The sequence below is a fragment of the Hyperolius riggenbachi genome, chromosome 12 (assembly GCF_040937935.1).
Source record: "Hyperolius riggenbachi isolate aHypRig1 chromosome 12, aHypRig1.pri, whole genome shotgun sequence".
In the NCBI taxonomy this organism is placed as follows: Eukaryota; Metazoa; Chordata; class Amphibia; order Anura; family Hyperoliidae; genus Hyperolius; species Hyperolius riggenbachi.
Window position 1 is genome coordinate 159,381,029 of NC_090657.1, and position 23,013 is coordinate 159,404,041.

Sequence of the window (23,013 nt, forward strand, 5' to 3'; positions counted from 1 at the left end):
GGATGAGCAGTTTGGTCGTGTCCGGGGTTAAGAAGGGGCGGAACTTGGAGATATTACGGAGGTGGAAATTGCAGGCTCTGGTGATGTTTTGGATGTGTGGGATGAAGGAGAGGTCAGAGTCCAAGGTGACACCCAGACAGCGGGCCTGGGAGGTAGGGAGAATAGTTGTGTTGTCGATTGTGAGGTGGAAATCTGGGAGGGGTGCAGCAGCATGGGGTGGAAAGATCAGGAGCTCAGTTTTGTCTAGGTTAAGCTTTAGGAACCTAGCTGACATCCAGGAGGAAATTGCTGAGAGACACGAGGAGACCTTGTTTATGGTGGTGGATGAGAGATCGGGGGTATGGACATACCCCCCAACCGTCCCGGATTGGTCGGGATTCTCCCGATTTGGGGGGGCCCTCCCGCTGTCCCGGGCCCCCCTTCTTGAATCCCGACGGCTGGCAGAGAATAGAGGCGGAAAAACTGATCGAGGCTCCAGCCGCGGTAATGAGGGATGCGGGAGCTTCACTGCTTCCTCCCTCTCTCTGAATACCCCCCTATGTATGTCTGTGTGCCCCCCTCCCCTTCCTGTAGGCAGAGTGAGCGCAGCGGAGCGGGCAGTCGGGTCCTCTTACCGCTGATGCACGCCGCGCGTACTGTCTCTGGCATCGGACCTCCATGTGCTTCCTGTGACGTCATAGTAAACAGGAAGCACATGGAGGTCCGATGCCAGAGAGACAGTACGCGTGCATCTGCATCAGCGGTAAGAGGACCCGACTGCCCGCTCCGCTGCGCTCACTCTGCCTATAGGGAGGGGAGGGGGGCGCACGGACATACATTAGGGGGCATTCAGAGAGGGAGGGAGGGAGTCATGAAGCCGGCTCCCGCATCCCTCATTACCGCGGCTGGAGCCTCGATCAGTTTTTCCACCTCCATTCTCTGCCCAGGCGCCCCCACACCTAAAAGTGGCACCCTCCTCCCCACCCACGGTGACGGGCATTCTCCCCCCCTCCACTGACAACCCCCCTAATTAATGTTAATCACATAAGGGGACACTGGGGGCACATTAGGAGGGAGGGAGGGAGAAGCTTAATAGCGTCCATGCGGCATCCATGCCGCATACGCATCCCCGGGCTGGTGCCTCGATCGGGTTTTCTTTCCCCCCCCCCTCGGCCACCCTCCTCCCCCTCCCACTGGCACCCTCCCTTTCGGGAGTAATTAATTAAAATTTTTTAATAAAAAATAAATTAAAAAAAAAAAATAAAAAAAAATCAGTGGGCGTGACTAGGGGGTTGGGGGCGTGGCCAGGGGGTGTGGCCTAAGTGTCCCGCTTTCGACACTTAAAATGTTGGGAGGTATGGGTATGGAGGTAAATCTGAGTGTCATCTGCATAAAGGTGGTAGTTAAAGCCCAGGGAGGAGATAAGCTTGCCAATTGAGGAAGTGTATATGGAGAAAAGAAGGGGGGCTAGAACAGAGCCCTGGGGTACCCCAACTAAGAGGGGGGCAGGGGTTGAGGAGGAGCCATTGAAGGAAGTGGTGAAGGAGCGATTGGATAGGTAGGAGGAGATCCAGGCCAAGGCAAGACCATGGATGCCCATGGACTGTAGTGATTGGAGGAGGAGGGAGTGGTCAACAGTGTCAAATGCTGCAGAGAGGTCAAGGAGGAGCAGGATGGAATAACTGCCTTTGGCCCTGGCAAGGGTAAGGTCGTTGACCACCTTGGCGAGGGCTGTTTCAGTTGAGTGTGCAGGTCGGAATCCAGACTGTAGGGGGTCAAGTAGGGTATTGGTGTTGATGTATTGGGTAATGCGCTGGTGGACTAGGCGTTCGAGGAGTTTAGAAGCATAGGGAAGGAGGGAGATTGGGCGGTAGTTTGAGGGTAGGGATGGGTCGAGTGAGGGTTTTTTCAGCAGGGGAAGTACAGTGGCCTGTTTGAATGCTTTGGGGAAGATGCCTGTGGAAAGGGAGAGATTGAACAAGGAGGTGAGGACTGGGGCCAGGTCAGGGAAGTGGGGACGAAGAGTATTCGCGGGTACCGGATCACAGGGAGAGGATGTGGGGGGGGGGGAAGCCACTAGCTGCAGGCTGACTTCATCAATGGTGGCAGGAGCAAAAGAGGCGAGGGGTGGATGAGACAGGGGAGCAGCTGGGAGGTAAGGCAAGGGGACAACCTGAGAGGCGTTGGGAAGGGAGGGATGGAGGAGGGAAATTTCATTGCGTATTGTTGCAATTTTAGTGGTGAAGTGGTTGGCAAAGTCGTTGGCTGAGAGGGAGGAGCTGGGAGGGGGAGGAGTGGGGTTGAGGAGGGAATTGAAGGTAGCAAAAAGCTGTCGAGGGTTGGAAGCTTGGGTTCCAATCAGTGCAGCAAGGTACCTTTGTTTAGCCTCAGAGAGGGCAGTGTGGAAGAGTAACAGTTTGGCCTTGTAATCTAGGAAGTCAGAATTGAGATGTGATTTCCTCCATTTCCGTTCGGCTGCTCGAGTTTCTTTCCTGAGGTTACGTGTGTGGGTGTTGTGCCAGGGTTGGGGGTTGGGGGGCTTGATAGGGCGAAAGATAGAGGGGGCAGCTTGATCAAACAAACAAATCTGATTGGCTGTGGCTTCACCCCTTTTCTGAATTTGAACCCCAGTCACCCAATGACCAACTGTACCAGGTTTGAGGCTTGTGCCATTTACATGCAAGAATGGCAGCAATTAAATATTCCCCTTCAAAATCAATAGGTGAATTTTGATTGGCTTTTGTATGCTCCACCCACTTTTCTGAATATTAATCCCAGTTACTCAGTGACCAACTGTGCAAAGTTTGATAACCCTACCATTAACAATGTAAGAATGGCGGCAGTTTACATTTTCTCCGTGAAAGTTTTATTTGTCTCCGCCCACTGATGACCCGGTATTGCCCGGTTATGTATTTGGCTGGTGTTGGCTGCCCTCCCTTTTTCTAACCCTAATAGATAATTACTCAATGACCAAGTTTGTAAGCTTTGTGGTTTTTGGCATCAATAATTTGCATTGAAATGAAACAGATCTGATTGGCTGTTTGTGGCTCCAACCCCTTTTCTGAGTTTAAACCAAAGCCACCCAATGACCAACTGTACCAGGTTTGAGGCTTATGCTATTAACAGTGCAAGAATGGCAGCAATCAAATATTCCATTTGAAAATCAATAGGTGAATTTTGATTGGCTTTTGTAGGCTCCACCCACTTTTCTGAATATTTATCCCAGTCACCCAGTGATCAACTGTGCAAAGTTTGAGATCCCTACCATTAACAGTGTAAGAATTGCTGCAGTTTACATTTTCCCAGTGAAATGTGTATTTGTCTCCACCCACTGAGGACATGGCATTGCCCGATTATGTATTTGGCTGGTGTTTGCTGTCCCCTACTTTTCCTAACTCTAACCCACAACCAATAACTCAATTACCAAGATTGTGAGATTTGCAGTGTTTGGCATCAATAATTGGCATTGGAGTGAAACAAATCTGATTGGCTGTTTGTGGCTCCACCCTCTTTCTAAATTTGAACCCCAGTCACCAAATGACCAACTGAACCAGGTTTGAGGCTTGCGCCATTAACAGTGCAAGAATGGCAGCAATGAAATATTTCCCTTTCCCTATCATTAACAGTGTAAAAATGGCTGCTGTTTACATTTTCCCAGTAAAATTTGTATTTTGTGTCCGCCCACTGATGACCTGGTTGTTGCCCGGTTATGTATCTGGCTGGTGTTGGCTGCGCCCACTTTTCCTAACCCTAACACACAATGAATCAATTACTCAATTACCAAGTTTGTAAGCTTTGCAGGTGTTTGCCATCAATAATTTGTATTGGAATGAAACAAATCTGATTAGCTGTCTGTGGCTCGACCCCCTTTCTCAATTTGAAACCTAGTCACCCAATGTTCAACTGTACCAGGTTTGAGGCTTGTGCCATTAACAGTGCAAGAATGGCAGCAATGAAATATTGTCAGATCTGACAATAATGGCAGAAACATTATTGTCACATCTGACAATAATGGCAGAAACACCTAGGGCTTGATTCACAAAGCGGTGCTAACTGTTAGCACGCCTGTGAAAACCCCCTTTGCACGTTTAAACAAGCTTTTCGCGCATAAAACTTTACGCGCGCAAAACTTTATGCGCGTACTGCACAGAGCGCAGTGCGAAGTGCCCATTAAAGCCTATGGGACTTAGCGCGCATAAAACTTTGCGCGCGTAAAACTTTGCGCGCGCAAAGTTAGCGCGCGATCTGATTGAGAAATCCGGTGCTAACCTACTTAGCACCCTGGTTAGCGCGTCTAAAGACTTTAGACGTGCTAAGTAGGTTAGCACCGCTTTGTGAATCAAGCCCCTAATCTGCTACATGCTTGTTCAAGGTCTATGGCTAAGGCTGCTTTCACAGTGGGACGTTACAGGCGCACGTTAGAGCAGCCTGTAACGCACCCCCACCGCACAGCAATGAAAACAATGGGCTGTTCACAGTGCCCACGTAGCGTTACACAGTAACGCTTCACGTCAAGACAACGTATTGCATGCAGTACTTTATACGCGGCTAAGCCGCGTTAGACTGTTTGCACATGCTCAGTACGGGTGTTTTTTTTTATTTTAGGGGCGGAGAGGAGGCGGGGAGAGGCCTCTACGTAGCCAGGCACATGGCTACTTGGCATTCACTGCACTTGCAGTGTTTACTCTTTGGAGCGGCCGCTGATTGGAAGGCGGGACCACGTGATGCGGAGAGCTCCGCTCACGTGGTCTCCGCAGCGCCTCCGACAGAGCAGGCGCACCAAGAGCTGCTTGTAACGCGGCTCTTGGTAGCGTCCTGCTCCAACACCACCAGGCGCTGCGTTAGGGGCACGTTATGTGCCCTATAACGTCCCCTAAACGCAACGTCCTGGTGTGTAAGTAGCCTTAAAGTATTAGAGGCAGAGGATCAGCAGGGCTGCCAGGCAACTGGTATTGGTTAAAAAGAAATATATATGGCAGCCTCCATATCCCTCTCTTTACAGTTGTCCTTAAAGTACTTGCTCATGCTGGAAAAAAGCTAAGCACTTTACTTCTAATGGGCATGCACCGACCTAACTTGCGCTCCCCAGTACAGAAATGCTTGTCCACGGACATGCTCACTCAATGAAGCAACCTATTAGACCGGAGAGGGACACAGTGCTAAAATATGGATTTATGTTTTCGGTGTGTGTGTGTGTGTGCATGCGTGTATGTGTGCATGCGTGTGTGTGTGTGTATGCGTGCGTGCGTAAACCCGGCCCTGGTTCTGGCTACGCAAACAAACTGAGGTTCCATTAAAAACAAAAAAACACCTAGTGGCTGTTTTGATATCTGGATCAAACATAATTTAACCTGGATGGTTACTTAATGAAAAATAATGATAATGATTAATGGTCAATTAACAGCAACTCTGGGTCCCTATGTATATTGTTTGTACCTTATTGGTCGATTTTCTCTTTCTTTTGGGTTCTTCTGTCTTACAGTTATCCCAGGTGGAGTCGTATTCGGAGTCATATTCTTCAGGGGTGGTGCTGTAGTTGCTATTATAATACGCCATGCTGCAAATTACACAATAACAACACAGGACTTAGAGGTTCATCCACAGACCGCATGTCATGAATTAATTCACCTTATTGCTCAAGCTTTCTCTATCATTATATAATTTATCTTTCCTTATCTGTTTATCTAATGAGATAGCTCTCTTTGGGTCGGATTTTGGTGCTGCTGGTAATATTACTGTGTGCAGGCAGAGCACAGTAATAGTACTGATACTAACAGTAGTACCATGTGTTGCGTGATTAGTGCGATCCTCAGCACATAGGTAACACAAGCATTTCTACAGGGCTGTGGAGTCAGAGCAATTTTTGGGTGCTTGGAGTTGGAGGTTTCATAAACTGAGGAGTCGGAGTTGGAGTCAAATGCATTTCTACCAGAGCTGTGGAGTCCAGTGTTCTCCCCAGAATTTTTTTCCAGCCGGGTGGCATGAAAAAGTAGCCGGGTGGGGAGCGACCAGGGGAATGAAGGGCCAGCACAAAAAAAATGGGTGTTACCATGCAACTGAATGTGGGCGTGGCTTAGGCAGAGCTATGACTATGGCAGGATTAGATTGTGAGCTCCTCTGAGGAAAGTCAGTGGCATGACTATGTACTCTGTAAAGTGCTGCAGAAGATGTCAGTGCTATATAAATACATAATAATATGGTAGGACATTAGACTATGACTATGGTAGGATTAGATTGTGAGCTCCTCTGAGGACAGTCAGTGACATGACTATGTACTCTGTACAGTACTCTGGCGCTTTGAGTCCGCAAGGAGAAAAGCGCAATATAAATGTTATTTGTCTTGTCTTGTCTACAGTGCTGCAGAAGATGTCAGTGCTATATAAATACATAATAATAATATGGTAGGACATTAGACTATGACTAAGGTAGGATTAGATTGTGAGCTCCTCTGAGGACAGTCAGTGGCATGACTATGTACTCTGTAATGTGCTGCAGGAGATATCAGTGCTATATAAATACATAATAATAATATGGTAGGACATTAGACTATGACTATGGTAGGATTAGAGTGTGAGCTCCTCTGAGGACAGTCAGTGACATGACTATGTACTCTGTAAAGTGCTGCAGAAGATGTCAGTGCTATATAAATACATAATAATAATATGGTAGGGACATTAGACTATGACTATCGGTAGGGATTAGAGTGTGAGCTCCTCTGGGGACAGTCAGGGGGGGGGGGGGGGGGCGAGGCGGCGGATTCGGATTATTCCTGAGAGATTCCATGCTGAAATTGATGGGGAATCAGTCTGTGGTGTATGGGCACCCAACAGATCTTTCTCTAATCAGATTTGATCAGAGAGAGATTTGTCTCTTGATTGAATCTGCCCATCATCGCTAGATGTATGGGCACCTTTACTTTAGCAGGTCAGCATTAGGACCCTGCAGTCTCATCCCTGCAAGCCCCAGGTCCTTATCAGTTCTGCCTGGAAGGGGGTAGGGAGAAGTTCTGGCTTAATGGCTTTACAGCCGTCTCCCTGGCTGCTTCCAGAGAACAGTTTCACAATGGAGGGGGTGAGGGGGACAGCGGGGCTGCTCTCACACAAACTCACACAGGAGCTGCAGGCACACATAACATTCCTCTCCAGAATCCCATTCCCCGGACCCCGCAGCTTCACTCACTGACTGGCTTCCTGACTTACGATCCTGGGAACTCAGCGGCTGCCTGATGAGGATGTAAATGTCCCGCCCAGGGCCGGGCCGAGGCATAGGCTGGAGAGGCTCCAGCCTCAGGGCGCAGGGTAGGAGGGGGAGCACAATTCATTCAGCTGTCATTCCTAATTGTGTTTGAAGCAGAAATAAATAAGAAAAGGGGATACATGGCAGTGACTGCAAGCCAGATAACTAGATATTAAGGTGTTGGGGAGGTTGTGGGCCCTGTGGCGCTTCTTAGTCTAATAGCAATCAGTGTGTGATGGCTGGGGCGGCAGGGATGGAGGGGCGCACTTTGGTGTCTCAGCCTTGGGTGCTGGAGGACCTTGTCCCAGCTCTGGTCCCGCCCAGTCCAGTCCATGCTAATTCAGTGACTGTACGAGCTGAACGAGATCTCGTACACAGAGGAGCAGGAGCAGAACAGCATTGGCTTCACTATTCACAGGCACGTGCTGTCAGTAGGCGGGGATTTATGACGCAGAGGAGCAGAACAGTCCGGACTTCAATTACAGCCACGTGTTGGCACCCGGGCGGGGGTGTAACCTTACCCGGGCGGCGCGCCCACCTATTTGGCTCTGGGGAGAACACTGGAGTCGGTACAAAAATCATCCAACTCCAACAAATGGTGCATAACATGGTACAATTTTTTCATTTTTTTTCAATTAGATAATTTTGTTTGATTATTCCATTAAATTGTAAAAAAAATGTGCATAGTTGATTTTGAGGTACCATACATGAACGTTTGAAAAAAAAGATTATTTTCGCCTTTCATTCGATTAAATCGTTTTGGTAAAATAAATGGAAAATCTAATGTTTTTATTGTACCGTGTATGGACGCCATTTTGCTGAATACACACGGTGCGTTCCCGCACTCGATTTCCTGCTCGATTCCCGTCGATTCGTTTATGTCCAACATGTCCGATTTGCATTTCAATGGATCGTTAGGTCGATTTGGCATACTTTACATGCGAATAGACCTAACGATCCATCGAAATGCAAATCGGAAATGTTAGAAATAAACGAATCGACGGGAATTGAGCGGGAAATCGAGTGTGGGAACGCACCGTGTGTATTCAGCATTAGACTGATCATTTTATGAAACCAATGACTCCAACTCCAGGTACTTAACAATTGCTCTGACTCCTCGACTCCGGCTCCACAGCCCTGGTTTCTACAATAATTCACGCTACACCACTTGAGTTATAGGATCATCATAGCAATGCTCACGTTACCAGGGCTGTGGAGTCGGTCCAAAAATCCACCGACTCCGACTCCTCAGTTTAGGATTCCACCGACTCCGACTCCTCTAATTTGCATATTACAATTTTGTTGATTAAAAGTATGTAACATGAAATTCATCTCTAACTGCCAACGCTTAGGAATTTTACAAGACAACTGAAGTGAGGATATGTAGACTACTATATTTATTCCCTTTAGACTAAAGCTAGTCCTTGGTAATAGTACTTGTAAAAGGTACAAACCGGAACAAAGAACATCTAGCAGGCCCTAGGCAATGTAACTGTGGGTACATGTAAGAGTGATGTGCAGGTACTCTGCAGGGGAATGAGGAGATTCTTCCTCTATTACACATTCTTCATGCACAATCTGAACAAGGTTTATGGGTGACAGACAACACCTGTGTTCAATGTGCACAACATTCTCAGTGGATTCCCTGCAGCTCTGTGGAGAGTGCATATGTAGAGTATAGTACTACTGTGTAACTAAGTAAACCTGAGACAGATGAAATTAAAGTTTTATACATACCTGGGGCTTCCTCCAGCTGCCTTCAGGATAATTAGTCCCTCGTTGTCCTTCTCCACCACCTGGATCTTCTGCTATGAGTCCAGGTACTTGAGCCAGTCGGGCGTAGTGCGCATGCACACACTCCACTGCCAGGAGCATACTACACCTATGCAGCACTATTGCGCAGGTGCAGAATGTACCTGACTGTGGGAGCGGCACGTGGCCAGACTGTACTGACTGACTGAATTACCAGGACTAATAGCAGAAGATCCAGGTGGTGGAGGACAGCGAGGGACTGATTGGCCTGAAGGGGGCTGGAGGAAGCCCCAGGTATGTATAAAAGTTTACTTTTCATCTGTCTCAGGTACCCTTTAATTTGTAGTCACCAAACCAAATTTTAACAACATATCAAATTATTTGATTTCATGAGCAAAGGGAGTGCATACATTTGCATAAATCAGCATCAATGCAGAATTATTTCCATCTCATTGACCATCTCGATTAGTGACACGGCTACACATCAGGCTTTATTCTTACAGCATAGATGTTATTTAGTATATATAAGAGATTCCTGTGTACATATCATATATACAGTCACAATCAGATGTGTATATCTGACCTTAAAAATACGGGGACTGCTTTATTGAAGCAGCACAAGTAACTAATTTTGATTGGTTTATTTCATTTTTGTGGACTAAGCACAGCTATTACTGTATATATACTGTATATATGCATTATTTTTAATGACTATTATCTGAGAAATTGAACATTTTATCATATTCTCTATTTTAATTACAGTTACAAATTCATTAGGAGTCGGAGCATTTTTTCCCGACTCCAGGCACCCAAAATTGCCCCGACTCCACAGCCCTGCACGTTACCTATGTATTGCACGTCATGCTTATTGCCCAACATCTGGTACAATGTTGAATGTTGCCGTTGGTTTCATTAAAGTTGACATGCGCTACTTAGAATTGGTTTTCCTTGGGTTTGATGCAAGAAAGATCAGTAAATTTGCCGAGCACAGGTAGCACACAACTATATTACTAATGGCAGGGCAGCAGCACTAGTAACATTATTAGCACCATGTGCGGTTGCTATAGTAACACACATTGCTATGGTAAGTCGCATTATGTTGTGCATTATCGTGGCAAACGCATGTGGTGCTAATAGGATAACAGGCGCTTCTCCCCTGCTGTTTGTATCATTAAAATTTCCGTGCGCTGCATGCAGGGCTAGGCATACCACGGTGGGCACTGATATGACGGGCATACCACAGAGGGCACTGATATCCTGGGCATACCACAGAGGGCACTGATATGATGGGCATACCACAGAGGGCACTGATATGCTGGGCACACCACAGAGGGCACTGATATGATGGGCATACCACAGAGGGCACTGATATGCTGGGCATACCACAGAAGGCACTGATATGATGGGCACACCACAGAGGGCACTTATATGCTGGGCATACCACAGAGGGCACTGATATGATGGGCACACCACAGAGGGCACTGATATGATTTGGCATACCACAGGAGGCACTGATATGTGGGCACACCACAGAAGGTACTGATATGTGGGCACACCACAGAGGGCACTGATATGATTTGGCATACCACAGGAGGCACTGATATCCTGGGCATACCACAGAGGGCACTGATATGATGGGCATACCACAGAGGGCACTGATATGCTGGGCACACCACAGAGGGCACTGATATGATGGGCATACCACAGAGGGCACTGATATGCTGGGCATACCACAGAGGGCACTGATATGATTTGGCATACCACAGGAGGGCTTGATATGTGGGCACACCACAGAAGGTACTGATATGTGGGCACACCACAGAGGGCACTGATATGATTTGGCATGCCACAGGAGGCACTGATATGTGGGCACACCACAGAAGGTACTGATATGTGGGCACACCAGAGGAGGCACTGATATGATGGGCACACCACAGAGGGCACTGATATGATTTGGCATACCACAGAGGGCACTGATATGGGCACTGATATGATTTGGCATACCACAGGGGGCACTGATATGTGGGCACACCACAGAGGGTACTCTAACAGAGGCACCTGACTGTATTGCTGTATACTCCATCCCTGTATACTCCATCCCTGTTGCCTGATGAAGCAGGGTCTTTCCTGCGAATCCCGTTGTACTGATCCCTGGAGAATGTAATAAATTGATTTTTGATTAATTATCAGCTTTTTTGTGTCTACTTGGAGGAGGTAAGTCCACCAGGGCCTCCTCTACTTTTAATTGCCTGATGACTGCTCAATGCCGATTGGCGTAAGCAGCGCGGCAGCCCCAGGACCACTACAAGCCAATTGGCGTCAAGTGCTGGGGGTGGAGATTGCAGGGGATCACGTGCGCCAATGTGCACACATCCCCGCTTGAATGATGGAGTGGTGTGATCGCCGCTAGGGACTGTTAGACGGTGAAACCGCTGTCTAATAACACTGTACAGCGCTGCAATCTAAGGCAGTGCTGTACTGGGGGCAGCTGTGTGACAGGCTGTCCCCCTGGGCGGCAAAAAAGTGATTCGCTGTCATAGGCTGAAGCCTATGACAGCCGATCACGCTGATTGGCTGGCAGGGGAAGGGAGGGAGGGTTGAAAAAAAAAATAGGGAAATTTATTGTTTAAAAAAAGAAATAAATGTTTGTAAAAAAAAAAAAAAAAAACCATCCGGAGAGTGATCATACCCACCAACAGAAATCTCTGAAAAGGGGGGGAGGGTGCTGAGTTGTACTGCAGCGAGCCTTTAAAGCTACAGTGGCCTATTTTGCATAAAATGGCCTGGTCTGGTTTAAGGCCGCGGTCCTCAAGAAGTTACACTTTTTGGCCGATTTTATTAATTTGGCGCCTCTGTTCACACGTTAACCAGGTACAAAGTAAGCTAACAGGTATTTATTGGCTTTAAAGGAAAAAAGTTCTTTGGTTCAAGGAAATCCCCAGCTTATCTCTGCAGCCAGCAGTCACCTGGATACAGAATAACAAGACTCACCAGAGGTTGGATCTGTACTGTATCTTCCAGTAAGGAAACCTTCTCTACTGGAGGACAAAGTCATTTCTATATGGATATCTGTGGCAGTCTGTGGTAATGCTGGCCATTAGGGATGGCCAATGAGATGCAAATAACTTTGAGTTGATGCACGATGATGCAAATTTTATATGCAAGTTTATGTACCTTGAAAATGAACCAACCCAATTTTACCTCAGCAGGATTTGATTGGTTCATTTTCAAGCTGCACACATTTGCATACAAAATTTGTATAATGCTGCATCAACTCAAAATTATTTGCATCTCATTGACTATCCCTACTGGCCATTCCCCCTGCAGTATCACCTAATTGGCGTCTTACCCTTCCCTCTTTCACAGAGACAGTCTTTATGTTTCACCCAATTCCCCCTCCCTCTCTTTATTTGCATTTCTTACTTTTGTTGCACAAATTTGTAGAGTAAAATGTATTTATGTATGAAAAAAGTATGTATGCTTTGCTTATGGTTTACCACCAATAGCAGCACGGTACTAGGTACTAGCATACTGGCTGTTCTGGATTGGGCAATGGTCCTATGTGAATATAGGTGACAGGACCATTGCCCAATCCAGTACCGCCAGTATGCTAGTGCAGCACTGCTTTTGGCGCCAAAGGTGGTTCAGGCGGGCTTATAGGTGGCCTTACAGAAAGGCCCTACGTTGTATGTGCTGCCTGGCAGGCAGCATTTTGGGCCAAAAAAAAAGTGATGAAGCTAATTCACATCTCGCACTAGAAGGAGCAGCCAGTACTTTAACCACTTGCCGACCGCCCCCTGCACAGAGGCGGCCGGCAAGTGGATCCCGCAAGGACCGCCGCATGCACAGAGGCGGCGGTCCTTGTATGGGCATGGGCGGAGCGATCGCGTCATTCGTGACGCGATCCTCCGCCGGGGACTGGCTCCGCCCCCCTCGCGCTGTAACCCGCTGGCTGTTCGGAAGCGCCGGCAGGTTACTAGCACCCAGATCGCCGCATACAAAGTGTATAATACACTTTGTAATGTATACAAAGTGTATTATACAGGCTGCCTCCTGCCCTGGTGGTCCCAGTGTCCAAGGGACCACCAGGGCAGGCTGCAGCCACCCTAGTCTGCACCCAAGCACACTGATTCCCCCCCCCTGCCCCCTGATCGCCCACAGCACCCCTCAGACACCCCCCAGACCACTGTTTGCACCCAATCACCGCCCTAATCACCCATCAATCACTCCCTGTCACTATCTGTAAACGCTATTTTTTTTATGCCCTAAACTGCCCCCTTCTCCCTCCTGATCACCACCCCACCCCTCAGATTCTCCCCAGACCCCCCCCCCCTGTGTACTGTATGCATCTATCCCCCTAATTACCTGTCAATCACCTGTCAATCACCCATCAATCACCCATCAATCACCCCCTGTCACTGCCACCCATCAATCAGCCCCTAACCTGCCCCTTGCGGGCAATCTGATCACCCACCCACACCAATAGATCGCCCGCAGATCCGACGTCAGATCACCTCCCAAGTGCAGTGTTTACATCTGTTCTCTACCCTAAACACCCACTAATTACCCATCAATCACCCCCTATCACCCCCTGTCACTGTTACCCATCAGATCAGACCCTAATCTGCCCCTTGCGGGCACAAAATCACCCGCCTACACGCTCAGATTGCCCTCAGACCCCCCTTAACAATTTGCCAGTGCAATATTTACATCTGTTCTTCCCTGTAATAACCCACTGATCACCTGTCAATCACTCATCAATCACCCCCTGTCACTGCCACCTATCAATCACCCCCTGTCACTGCCACCCATCAATCAGCCCCTAACCTGCCCCTTGCGGGCAATCTGATCACCCACCCACACTAATAGATCGCCCGCAGATCCGACGTCAGTTCACCTCCCAAGTGCATTGTTTACATCTGTTCTCTACCCTAAACACCCACTAATTACCCATCAATCACCCCCTGTCACTGTTACCCATCAGATCAGACCCTAATCCCTGTAATAACCCACTGATCACCTGTCAATCACCTGTCAATCACCCATCAATCACCCCCTGTCACTGCCACCCATCAATCACCCCCTGTCACTGCCACCCATCAATCAGCCCCTAACCTGCCCCTTGCGGGCAATCTGATCACCCACCCACACCAATAGATCGCCCGCAGATCCGACGTCAGATCACCTCCCAAGCGCATTGTTTACATCTGTTCTCTACCCTAAACACCCACTAATTACCCATCAATCACCCCCTGTCACTTCTATCAGATTAGACCCCTATCTGCCCCTAGGGCACTCCATCAAAAATTAAAATCTTCTATGAACTCGCCATACACCTAACGGAATACCTTAGGGCGTCTTCTTTCTAAAATGGGGTCACTTGTGGGGTTCCTATACTGCCATGGTATTTTAGGGGCCCTAAACCGTGAGAAGTGTCTAGAAAACAAATGCCTCAAAATGACCTGTGAATAGGACGTTGGGCCCCTTAGCGCACCTAGGCTGCAAAAAAGTGTCACACATGTGGTACCGCGGTACTCAGGAGAAGTAGTATAATGTGTTTTGGGGTGTATTTTTACACAAATACACCCCAAAACACATTATACTACTTCTCCTGAGTACGGCGGTACCACATGTGTGGCACTTTTTTACACCCTAAGTACGCTAAGGGGCCCAAAGTCCAATGAGTACCTTTAGGATTTCACTGGTCATTTTGCGACATTTGGTTTCAAGACTACTCCTCACGGTTTAGGGCCCCTAAAATGCCAGGGCAGTATAGGAACCCCACAAATGACCCCATTCTAGAAAGAAGACACCCAAAGGTATTCCGTTAGGAGTATGGTGAGTTCATAGAAGATTTTATTTTTTGTCACAAGTTAGCGGAAAATGACACTTTGTGGAAAAAAAACAATTAAAATCAATTTCCGCTAACTTGTGACAAAAAATAAAATCTTCTATGAACTCACCATACTCCTAACGGAATACCTTGGGGTGTCCTCTTTCTAAAATGGGGTCATTAGTGGGGTTCCTATACTGCCCTGGCATTTTAGGGGCCCTAAACCGTGAGGAGTAGTCTTGAAACAAAAATGACCGGTGAAATCCTAAAGGTACTCATTGGACTTTGGGCCCCTTAGCGCAGTTAGGGTGCCAAAAAGTGCCACACATGTGGTATCGCCGTACTCAGGAGAAGTAGTATAATGTGTTTTGGGGTGTATTTTTACACATACCCATGCTGAGTGGGAGAAATATCTCTGTAAATGGACAATTGTGTGTAAAAAAAATCAAACTATTGTCATTTACATAGATATTTCTCCCACCCAGCATGGGTATGTGTAAAAATACACCCCAAAACACATTATACTACTTCTCCTGAGTACGGCAATACCACATGTGTGGCACTTTTTTGCAGCCTAACTGCGCTAAGGGGCCCAAAGTCCAATGACCACCTTTAGGCTTTACAGGGGTGCTTACAATTAGGCACCCCCCAAAATGCCAGGACAGTAAACACACCCCACAAATTACCCCATTTTGGAAAGTAGACACTTCAAGGTATTCAGAGAGGAGCATAGTGAGTCCGTGGCAGATTTCATTTTTTTTTGTCGCAAGTTATCAGAAATGGAAACTTTTTCTTTTTTTGTCACAAAGTGTCATTTTCCGCTAACTTGTGACAAAAAATAAAATCTTCCTTGAACTCACCATGCCTCTCAGTAAATACTTTGGGATGTCTTCTTTCCAAAATGGGGTCATTTGGGGGGTATTTATACTATCCTGGAATTCTAGCCCCTCATGAAACATGACAGGTGGTCAGAAAAGTCATAGATGCTTCAAAATGGGAAAAATCACTTTTTGCACCATAGTTTGTAAACGCTATAACTTTTACCCAAACCAATCAATATAGGCTGAATAGGTTGTTTTTTTTATTAAAAACATGTTTGTCCACATTTTTCGTGCTGCATGTATACAGAAATTTTACTTTATTTGAAAAATGTCAGCACAGAAAGTTAAAAAAATCATTTTTTTTTTAAAAATTTATGTCTTTTTTGATGAATATAATAAAAAGTAAAAATCGCAGCAGCAATCAAATAGCACCAAAAGAAAGCTTTATTAGTGACAAGAAAAGGAGCCAAAATTCATTTAGGTGGTAGGTTGTATGAGCGAGCAATAAACCGTGAAAGCTGCAGTGGTCTGAATGGAATAAAAGGGTCTGGTCCTTAAGGGGGGTAAAGCCCACGGTCCTCAAGTGGCTAAAGGGAGCGTGCGTAACTTAGGAGTGCATGCTACGCAGCACTACCATGCATAGCATGCATGGGGACTTTTAACTCACACTGCTCAATATAAGTTGTTTAATGAATCAACCAGACTGGATGCCGAGGTAGCCATGTCCCATTCCTCATCCTCACTGATGTCATTGAAGGTCTCTTCCTCACCCCAGCCATCATCAAGGGTCCCCAAAAGGTGACCACAAGCCCCCTGGGATGTCTGCTGTGATTGGTCTTCCACCTCCATAAAGCCACTTTCCTCTTCTGACTCCTCTTCCTCAGACTCCTCTCTCTACGTTGCCGCAGGTAATGCAGGTGACAACGACAAGGCTGCTTCTGGTGGTGATGGCGACCACTACTCTTCCTCTTCCTGGTTACCCTCATCTACGGCCTGATCCAGAACTCTTCGCAGGGCACACTCCAGGAACAAAGCGTATGGGATGAGGTCACTGATGGAGCCTTCGGTGTGACTTAGCAGATTTGTCACCTCCTCAAAAGGACAGATGAGCCTGCAGGCATTGAGCATGACCATCCAGTAATGCAGCAAAAAAATCCCCAGCTCCGCAGAGCCAGTCCACTGGTCTTACAGATGGCTTTTTTTTGTTGTTGAAGCAGGCGTTCAAACGTGAGACACTGGCAGGTTCTTTCACCGCTGAATATCTGCAAAGAACGCCATAGTTGTGTAGGAACGCCTAAAATGGGCACACACCTTCCTGGACTGCTTGAGGACCTCCTGTAAGCCTTAGCCTGGGTACTTACACACAAAGTATTGTACAATAAGATTTAAAACGTGCCATGCAGGGCACATGTGTTAACTTGCCTAAATTTAATACCACCAACAGATTGCTTCCATTGTCACACACCACTTTGCTGATCTCCAGTTGGTGCGGGGTCAGCCACTTATCCACCTGTGAGTTCAGAGCGGCCAGAAGTGCTTGTCCGGTGTGACTTTCTGCTTTCAGGCAAGTCAGCCCCAGGGCGGCGTGACATCGTCGTACCTGGGATGTGGAGTAGGCCCTGGGGAGCTCTGGGTGTGCAGTTGTAGAGGAGGGCACAGCAGCAGCAGCAGCAGTAGAGGACGACTCAGCCGAGTACAATAGCGAAGAGGATGGAGGAGTAGGAGGAGAAGAGGAGGTGGCAGAAGGCCTGCCTGCCATTAATAGCGGTGTCACCAACTCCACTGCAGATCCATGCATTCCATGCTTGCCAGCGGTCAGCAGGTTTACCCAATGTGCCGTATAGGTAATATACCTGTCCTGACCATGCTTTGTAGACCAGGTACCTTCCACTGTGTTGTCCAAATAAAGGCCTCATAGTCCACCGGCCTGTATGATAACAGCTGGCGGGCTAACAGTTCCAACAAGCCAGCTGTTAAATGCCAGGCAAGGGGGTGACCCGGAGACATCGGCTTCTTCCACTCAAAAATTTCCATGACAGAAACCTTACTGTGGACAGATGAGCAGGAACTGCTCAAGGTGAGAGGCGGAGTGAAGGGTCGCTGCAAAAAGATAAGGACAGCAGTGGTTGACGCGGCTGAAGAAGCTGGATCAGGAGAAGGGTGGCTTCGACTTTGGATGCTGCTTATCCTCATGTGTTGCTCCCATTGGCGTGGGTATTTGGAGCTCAAGTGCCTTATCAAAACAGTTGTACCTAGGTGGGTGTTGGACTTCCCATGACTCAGAATCTTGTGGCACAGGTTGCAAATGGCTTTGCTGTTATCAGAAGTACACACAAAACAATACCACACTGGTGAGTTTTGGGATGACGGCATTCTGGTGGTGGTAGCAGCAGAAGTTGGCGGTCGTGTTGGCTGGCTGACCCCAGGTGCCGATACCTGCTGTGTGGCAGTGCCACTAGCTGCTTGTGATGATCTCTCCTTGCTTACAACAACTCGTCTCCCCCTCCTCTCTGTCACCCCATCTGAACTGTCCCCCTCTTCATCTCATCTTGCGGGCACCTACGTCAAATCCATGGACACATTGTCATCATCAGCTGCTTCACTTGTTTCTGACAACTCACAATAGGCAGCAGCAGCGGGTACATCATCATCACACGTTACGTCCATGTGTGTAATGACTCCTGACATACATATCAGGTTATGTAACATCCTTATCCCTTTCATCTTCTGCCAATAATGCTTGCATATCACTAATTTCCTCAAACTGATGTGTGAATAACTCCTCTCACACATCAAGTGAAGTGGCTGTGATGCTAGTGGTGGGGTGAGTGGTAAGTCCTAGGGTGCCCGAATCAGAGCAGGAGGAGGATGGTGCGTCAAGGTTCCAAGAGGAATCGGTAGAAGTAGGGTTTGCTGTGCAAGCCAGTCAACTACTTCCTCAGCATTTTGAGAGTTCAGGATACGTGGCCCCTGAACACTGAGGCATCATTATAGGACCACAGGAAATCACACCAGCACGACCCCTGTGACCCCTGCGGTGTGGCCTGTCTTTGCCTGTCATTTATTTTTTTCTCTCACAATATTAAAAAATACAAAGAAAAGACCCTGCCAGTGAGGAGGAACTGGATCACTTCGCAAAGGTCTGTGATATAAAAAAATCATAATACAACAAGAATAGCACTTAACAATGGTGGGGTGTATTGTGCTTCTGTACACAAAGTCACTAGGAGTGTGCGCACATCTGTGACATGCAGCTCAATATACACTGCACTGGTGGACAGTGAGTGGACGCATAGATCTGACTGTGATATAACAAGATCAAAATACAACAATAAAAGTACTCATGATCGTGGGGTGTATTGTGCTACTGTACACAGAGTCACTAGGAGTGTGTGCACGTCTGTTCAATATAGACTACACTGGATGCTCAGTCAGGAGTCAGGACACTGTACAAACACAGCCTATATACCAGTACCAGCCCTGAGAAGGACTATTCTTGCCTGTTCTGGACGCTGTGCAAACAGATAGAAAGGGAGTGGTGACACAGAACAGAGGCATAGCTAACACTTTCTCTGCAGCAATGCTCTGTCCCTTCTCTCACTAATAGCAGCTACAGAATGAGTGCAAGATGGCTGCGCACTGGCGTTTTTATAGGGAGCAGGAAGGTCAGGGAGGGAGTGCTAGCTGATCGGCTGCCATGTGTCTGCTGATTGTGAGGTAAGAGATCTAAGTTTAGCTCGATGATGTATAAGGGACGGATTGAACGTGCTATGTATTCGCCTGAGGGGGCGAGCTCGAATACCCCTTCTTCGTTGTGAAGTATCCGCTGGGGAATACTTCGGGACATCTCTACTAATGCAAAATGTCTAAAAACTGCTTGGCAGTAGATGTTCACGTTTAAAACAAATCAGCTGGCAGGAAAAGGGTTAAGTTGAATTACTGAAATAACTGGACTTTTACAGGCTATTCGTGTTTTTCAAGTTTTACCTGTAGTAGAGAACTGTGAAAATAAACACGTAGCAGGTTTTTGGATCACTTATGTGGCCCGGCTGCAGATCACCTTCCCTCATTTGTGCTAGGGGGGTGGGGGATGGGGAAATGCTTTCACTTTCTGCCAAAGGAATTTACAGCCACCACCCAGCAAGCTACATCTTCCTAGACAAAGTTTTTCAATGTGAAAGGTTCAGTTTAAAGAACTGTACTAAGTTATGCATTAATGCATTACCCTACTGCTAAGTTATGCATTATGGATTGTGCAGTTAAAGAGACTCCGAAGTCTCAAAAAAAAAACTGTCTTTCATTAGCCCTAATGCCCTACCTGAAGCACCACATCCCCGAAATCGCTATTAACCCCCGGGGGGAGATTTGGCCAGCGCTTCCTAGTAGGGGCAAAGCTTTGGGCTGTTGCTATGCCTCTACTCCCATCAATTGGCGCTGATCGCTGCCTCTCCCTGCCCCTCTCAGTCTTCTTCACTGAGAGGGGCGGGGAGAGGCGGGCAGGCGGCAATTAGCGCTGATTGACGATAATGGAGGCAGAGCAGAGCTACAGCCCAAAGCTCTGCTTCCTTTGGGCAGCAAAATCCACGAACAACAAAGTCGTGGATTTTTGCCCTGGGATTTGGGGGGTTTAATAGCGATTTCAGCTGCGGGGATGCAGCGTTTTAGGTAGGGCATTAGTGCTAATAAAGTTACTTAAGTAAAAACTGAGGGTTTTTTTGAAACGTAAGAGTCTCTTTAAACTGCGTACATACTTAATTACTGTCACTAGAAATGGTCATTAGTCATTGTTGAGGAACACTTGCTTTACGGACATACTGTTTGGTTCTCTGATAAACTGTTTGTTCAGTTCTATGGTAGGGGAGGAGGGATGATCAGGAGGTACAGCATATCACTCATTAGTAACCCTAATGACCCAGTCACTGACATAGGGGGACAGCAGTATGCATATTTGCTTCTCCCCAAATATGATTACCTTTACTGGTCATAGTAACCCCCCTTCTCTCTGGGTGTCCTCATGGGCGTGTATGCATTTTCCCAGGTTGCCAGGCTGTGAGCACGTTCACGCAAGCATGAATGGGAGGGGTTAGAGGCAGATAAAAATGGTGCGAGATGAGCACTAATAAAAAGGGTGCCACAATTAGGGCAAGGAGGTTAAATTATGGTGCCCGATAAATAGTGGGTCTTAGGGTCAGGAATAGGTAGAGGGTAGTGTTGGGCGAACAGTGTTCGCCACTGTTCGGGTTCTGCAGAACATCACCCTGTTCGGGTGATGTTCGGGTTCGGCCGAACACCTGATGGTGTTCGGCCAAACTGTTCACGTGTAGTGTTGGGCGAACATCTAGATGTTCGGGTTCGGGCCGAACATGGCCGAACTCCGAACATAATGGAAGTCAATGGGGACCCGAACTTTCGTGCTTTGTAAAGCCTCCTTATATGCTACATACCCCAAATTTACAGGGTATGTGCACCTTGGGAGTGGGTACAAGAGGAAAAAAAATTGAGCAAAAAGAGCTTATAGTTTTTGAGAAAATCGATTTTAAAGTTTCGAAGGGAAAACTGTCTTTTAAATGCGGGAAATGTCTGTTTTCTTTGCACAGGTAACATGCTTTTTGTCGGCATGCAGTCATAAATGTAATACATATAAGAGGTTCCAGGAAAAGGGACCGGTAACGCTAACCCAGCAGCAGCACACGTGATGGAACAGGAGGAGGGTGGCGCAGGAGGAGAAGGCCACGCTTTGAGACACAACAACCCAGGCCTTGCATGAGGACAAGAAGCGTGCGGATAGCAATTTGCATTTGCATTTTGTCGCCATGCAGTCATAAATGTAATACAGATGAGAGGTTCAATAAACAGGGACCGGAAACGCTAACCCATTACAGATGTTCATTGTTCATGTTACTTGGTTGGGGTCCGGGAGTGTTGCGTAGTCGTTTCCAATCCAGGATTGATTCATTTTAATTTGAGTCAGACGGTCTGCATTTTCTGTGGAGAGGCGGATACGCCGCCGATCTGTGACGATGCCTCCGGCAGCACTGAAACAGCGTTCCGACATAACGCTGGCTGCCGGGCAAGCCAGCACCTCTATTGCGTACATTGCCAGTTTGTGCCAGGTGTCTAGCTTCGATACCCAATAGTTGAAGGGTGCAGATGGATTGTTCAACACAGCTACGCCATCTGACATGTAGTCCTTGACCATCTTCTCCAGGCGATCGGTGTTGGAGGTGGATCTGCACGCTTGCTGTTCTGTGTGCTGCTGCATGGGTGTCAGAAAATTTTCCCACTCCAAGGACACTGCCGATACCATTCCCTTTTGGGCACTAGCTGCGGCTTATGTTGTTTGCTGCCCTCCTGGTTGTCCTGGGTTTGCGGAAGTCAGTCTGTCGGCGTACAACTGGCTAGAGGAGGGGGAGGATGTCAATCTCCTCTCTAAAGTCTCCACAAGGGCCTGCTGGTATTCTTCCATTTTGACCTGTCTGGCTCTTTCTTCAAGCAGTTTTGGAACATTGTGTTTGTACCGTGGATCCAGAAGGGTATAAACCCAGTAATTGGTGTTGTCCAGAATGCGCACAATGCGTGGGTCGCGTTCAATGCAGTCCTAGGCCGAAGAGGTCATAGCCTAGGGTCACAAAACCTGTTTATTTGGGCAATTTCAATGGTGGCGAGTCTGACGTACATAAATCGCAGCAATGGCCGTTAGCAACGTCTGAATCTCACGAAATGTCTCATGCAGGTAGAAGACATATTGTTAGACTTGGGCTCCAAAGATGGGTTCCCTACATCTCTGCAAACCAGAGTTACAGGGCTCCAAATTTGGTAAAATCACCCATAGGCTTTCATTGGGCCTCCTATTTACAGTTCCAAAATCTCACCTCTTTTCAAAGGGCAATTACTCAGCAGTGGCAAATTTTCTAGCATTGTAGGGACCCTTAGGGGGAACATGACTGGTGAGTTTCGGGCCCCTAGGCCAAAGAGGTCATAGCCTAGGGTCACAAAAACCTGTTTATTTGGGCTATTTCAATGGTAGTGATGGTGACGTACATAAATCGCAGCAATGGCCGTTAGCAAAGTCTGAATCTCACGAAATGTCTCATGCAGGTAGAAGACATATTGTTAGACTTGGATTCCAAAGATGGGGTCCCTACATCTCTGCAAACCAGAGTTACAGGGGTCCAAAATTGGTAAAATCCCCCATAGGATTTCATTGCCTCCCTATTTCACTTTCCAAAATCTCACATCTTTTCAAAGGGCAATGGCTCAGCAGTACCAAATTTTCTAGCATTGTAGGGACCCTTAGGGGGAACATGACTGGTGAGTTTCGGGCCCCTAGGCCGAAGAGGTCATAGCCTAGGGTCACAAAAACCTGTTTATTTGGGCTATTTCAATGGTAGT

At 47.4% G+C, this 23,013-nt stretch overlaps 1 protein-coding gene across 1 annotated transcript in view; it reads right to left on the bottom strand.

Annotated features, from left to right (window-relative positions):
- LOC137541396 (uncharacterized) overlaps positions 1-7,202 on the bottom strand; it is a 59,008-nt gene extending 51,806 nt beyond the window's left edge. The window contains exons 1-2 of the mRNA XM_068262674.1: positions 7,179-7,202; positions 5,416-5,536 (exon numbers count right to left, since the gene is read on the bottom strand). Of these exons, the coding sequence (XP_068118775.1) occupies positions 5,416-5,535 (120 nt within the window). The 5' untranslated portion in view covers position 5,536; positions 7,179-7,202. The remainder of the gene's footprint in view (positions 1-5,415; positions 5,537-7,178) is intronic.
- Between the last annotated feature and the right edge of the window lie 15,811 nt (positions 7,203-23,013).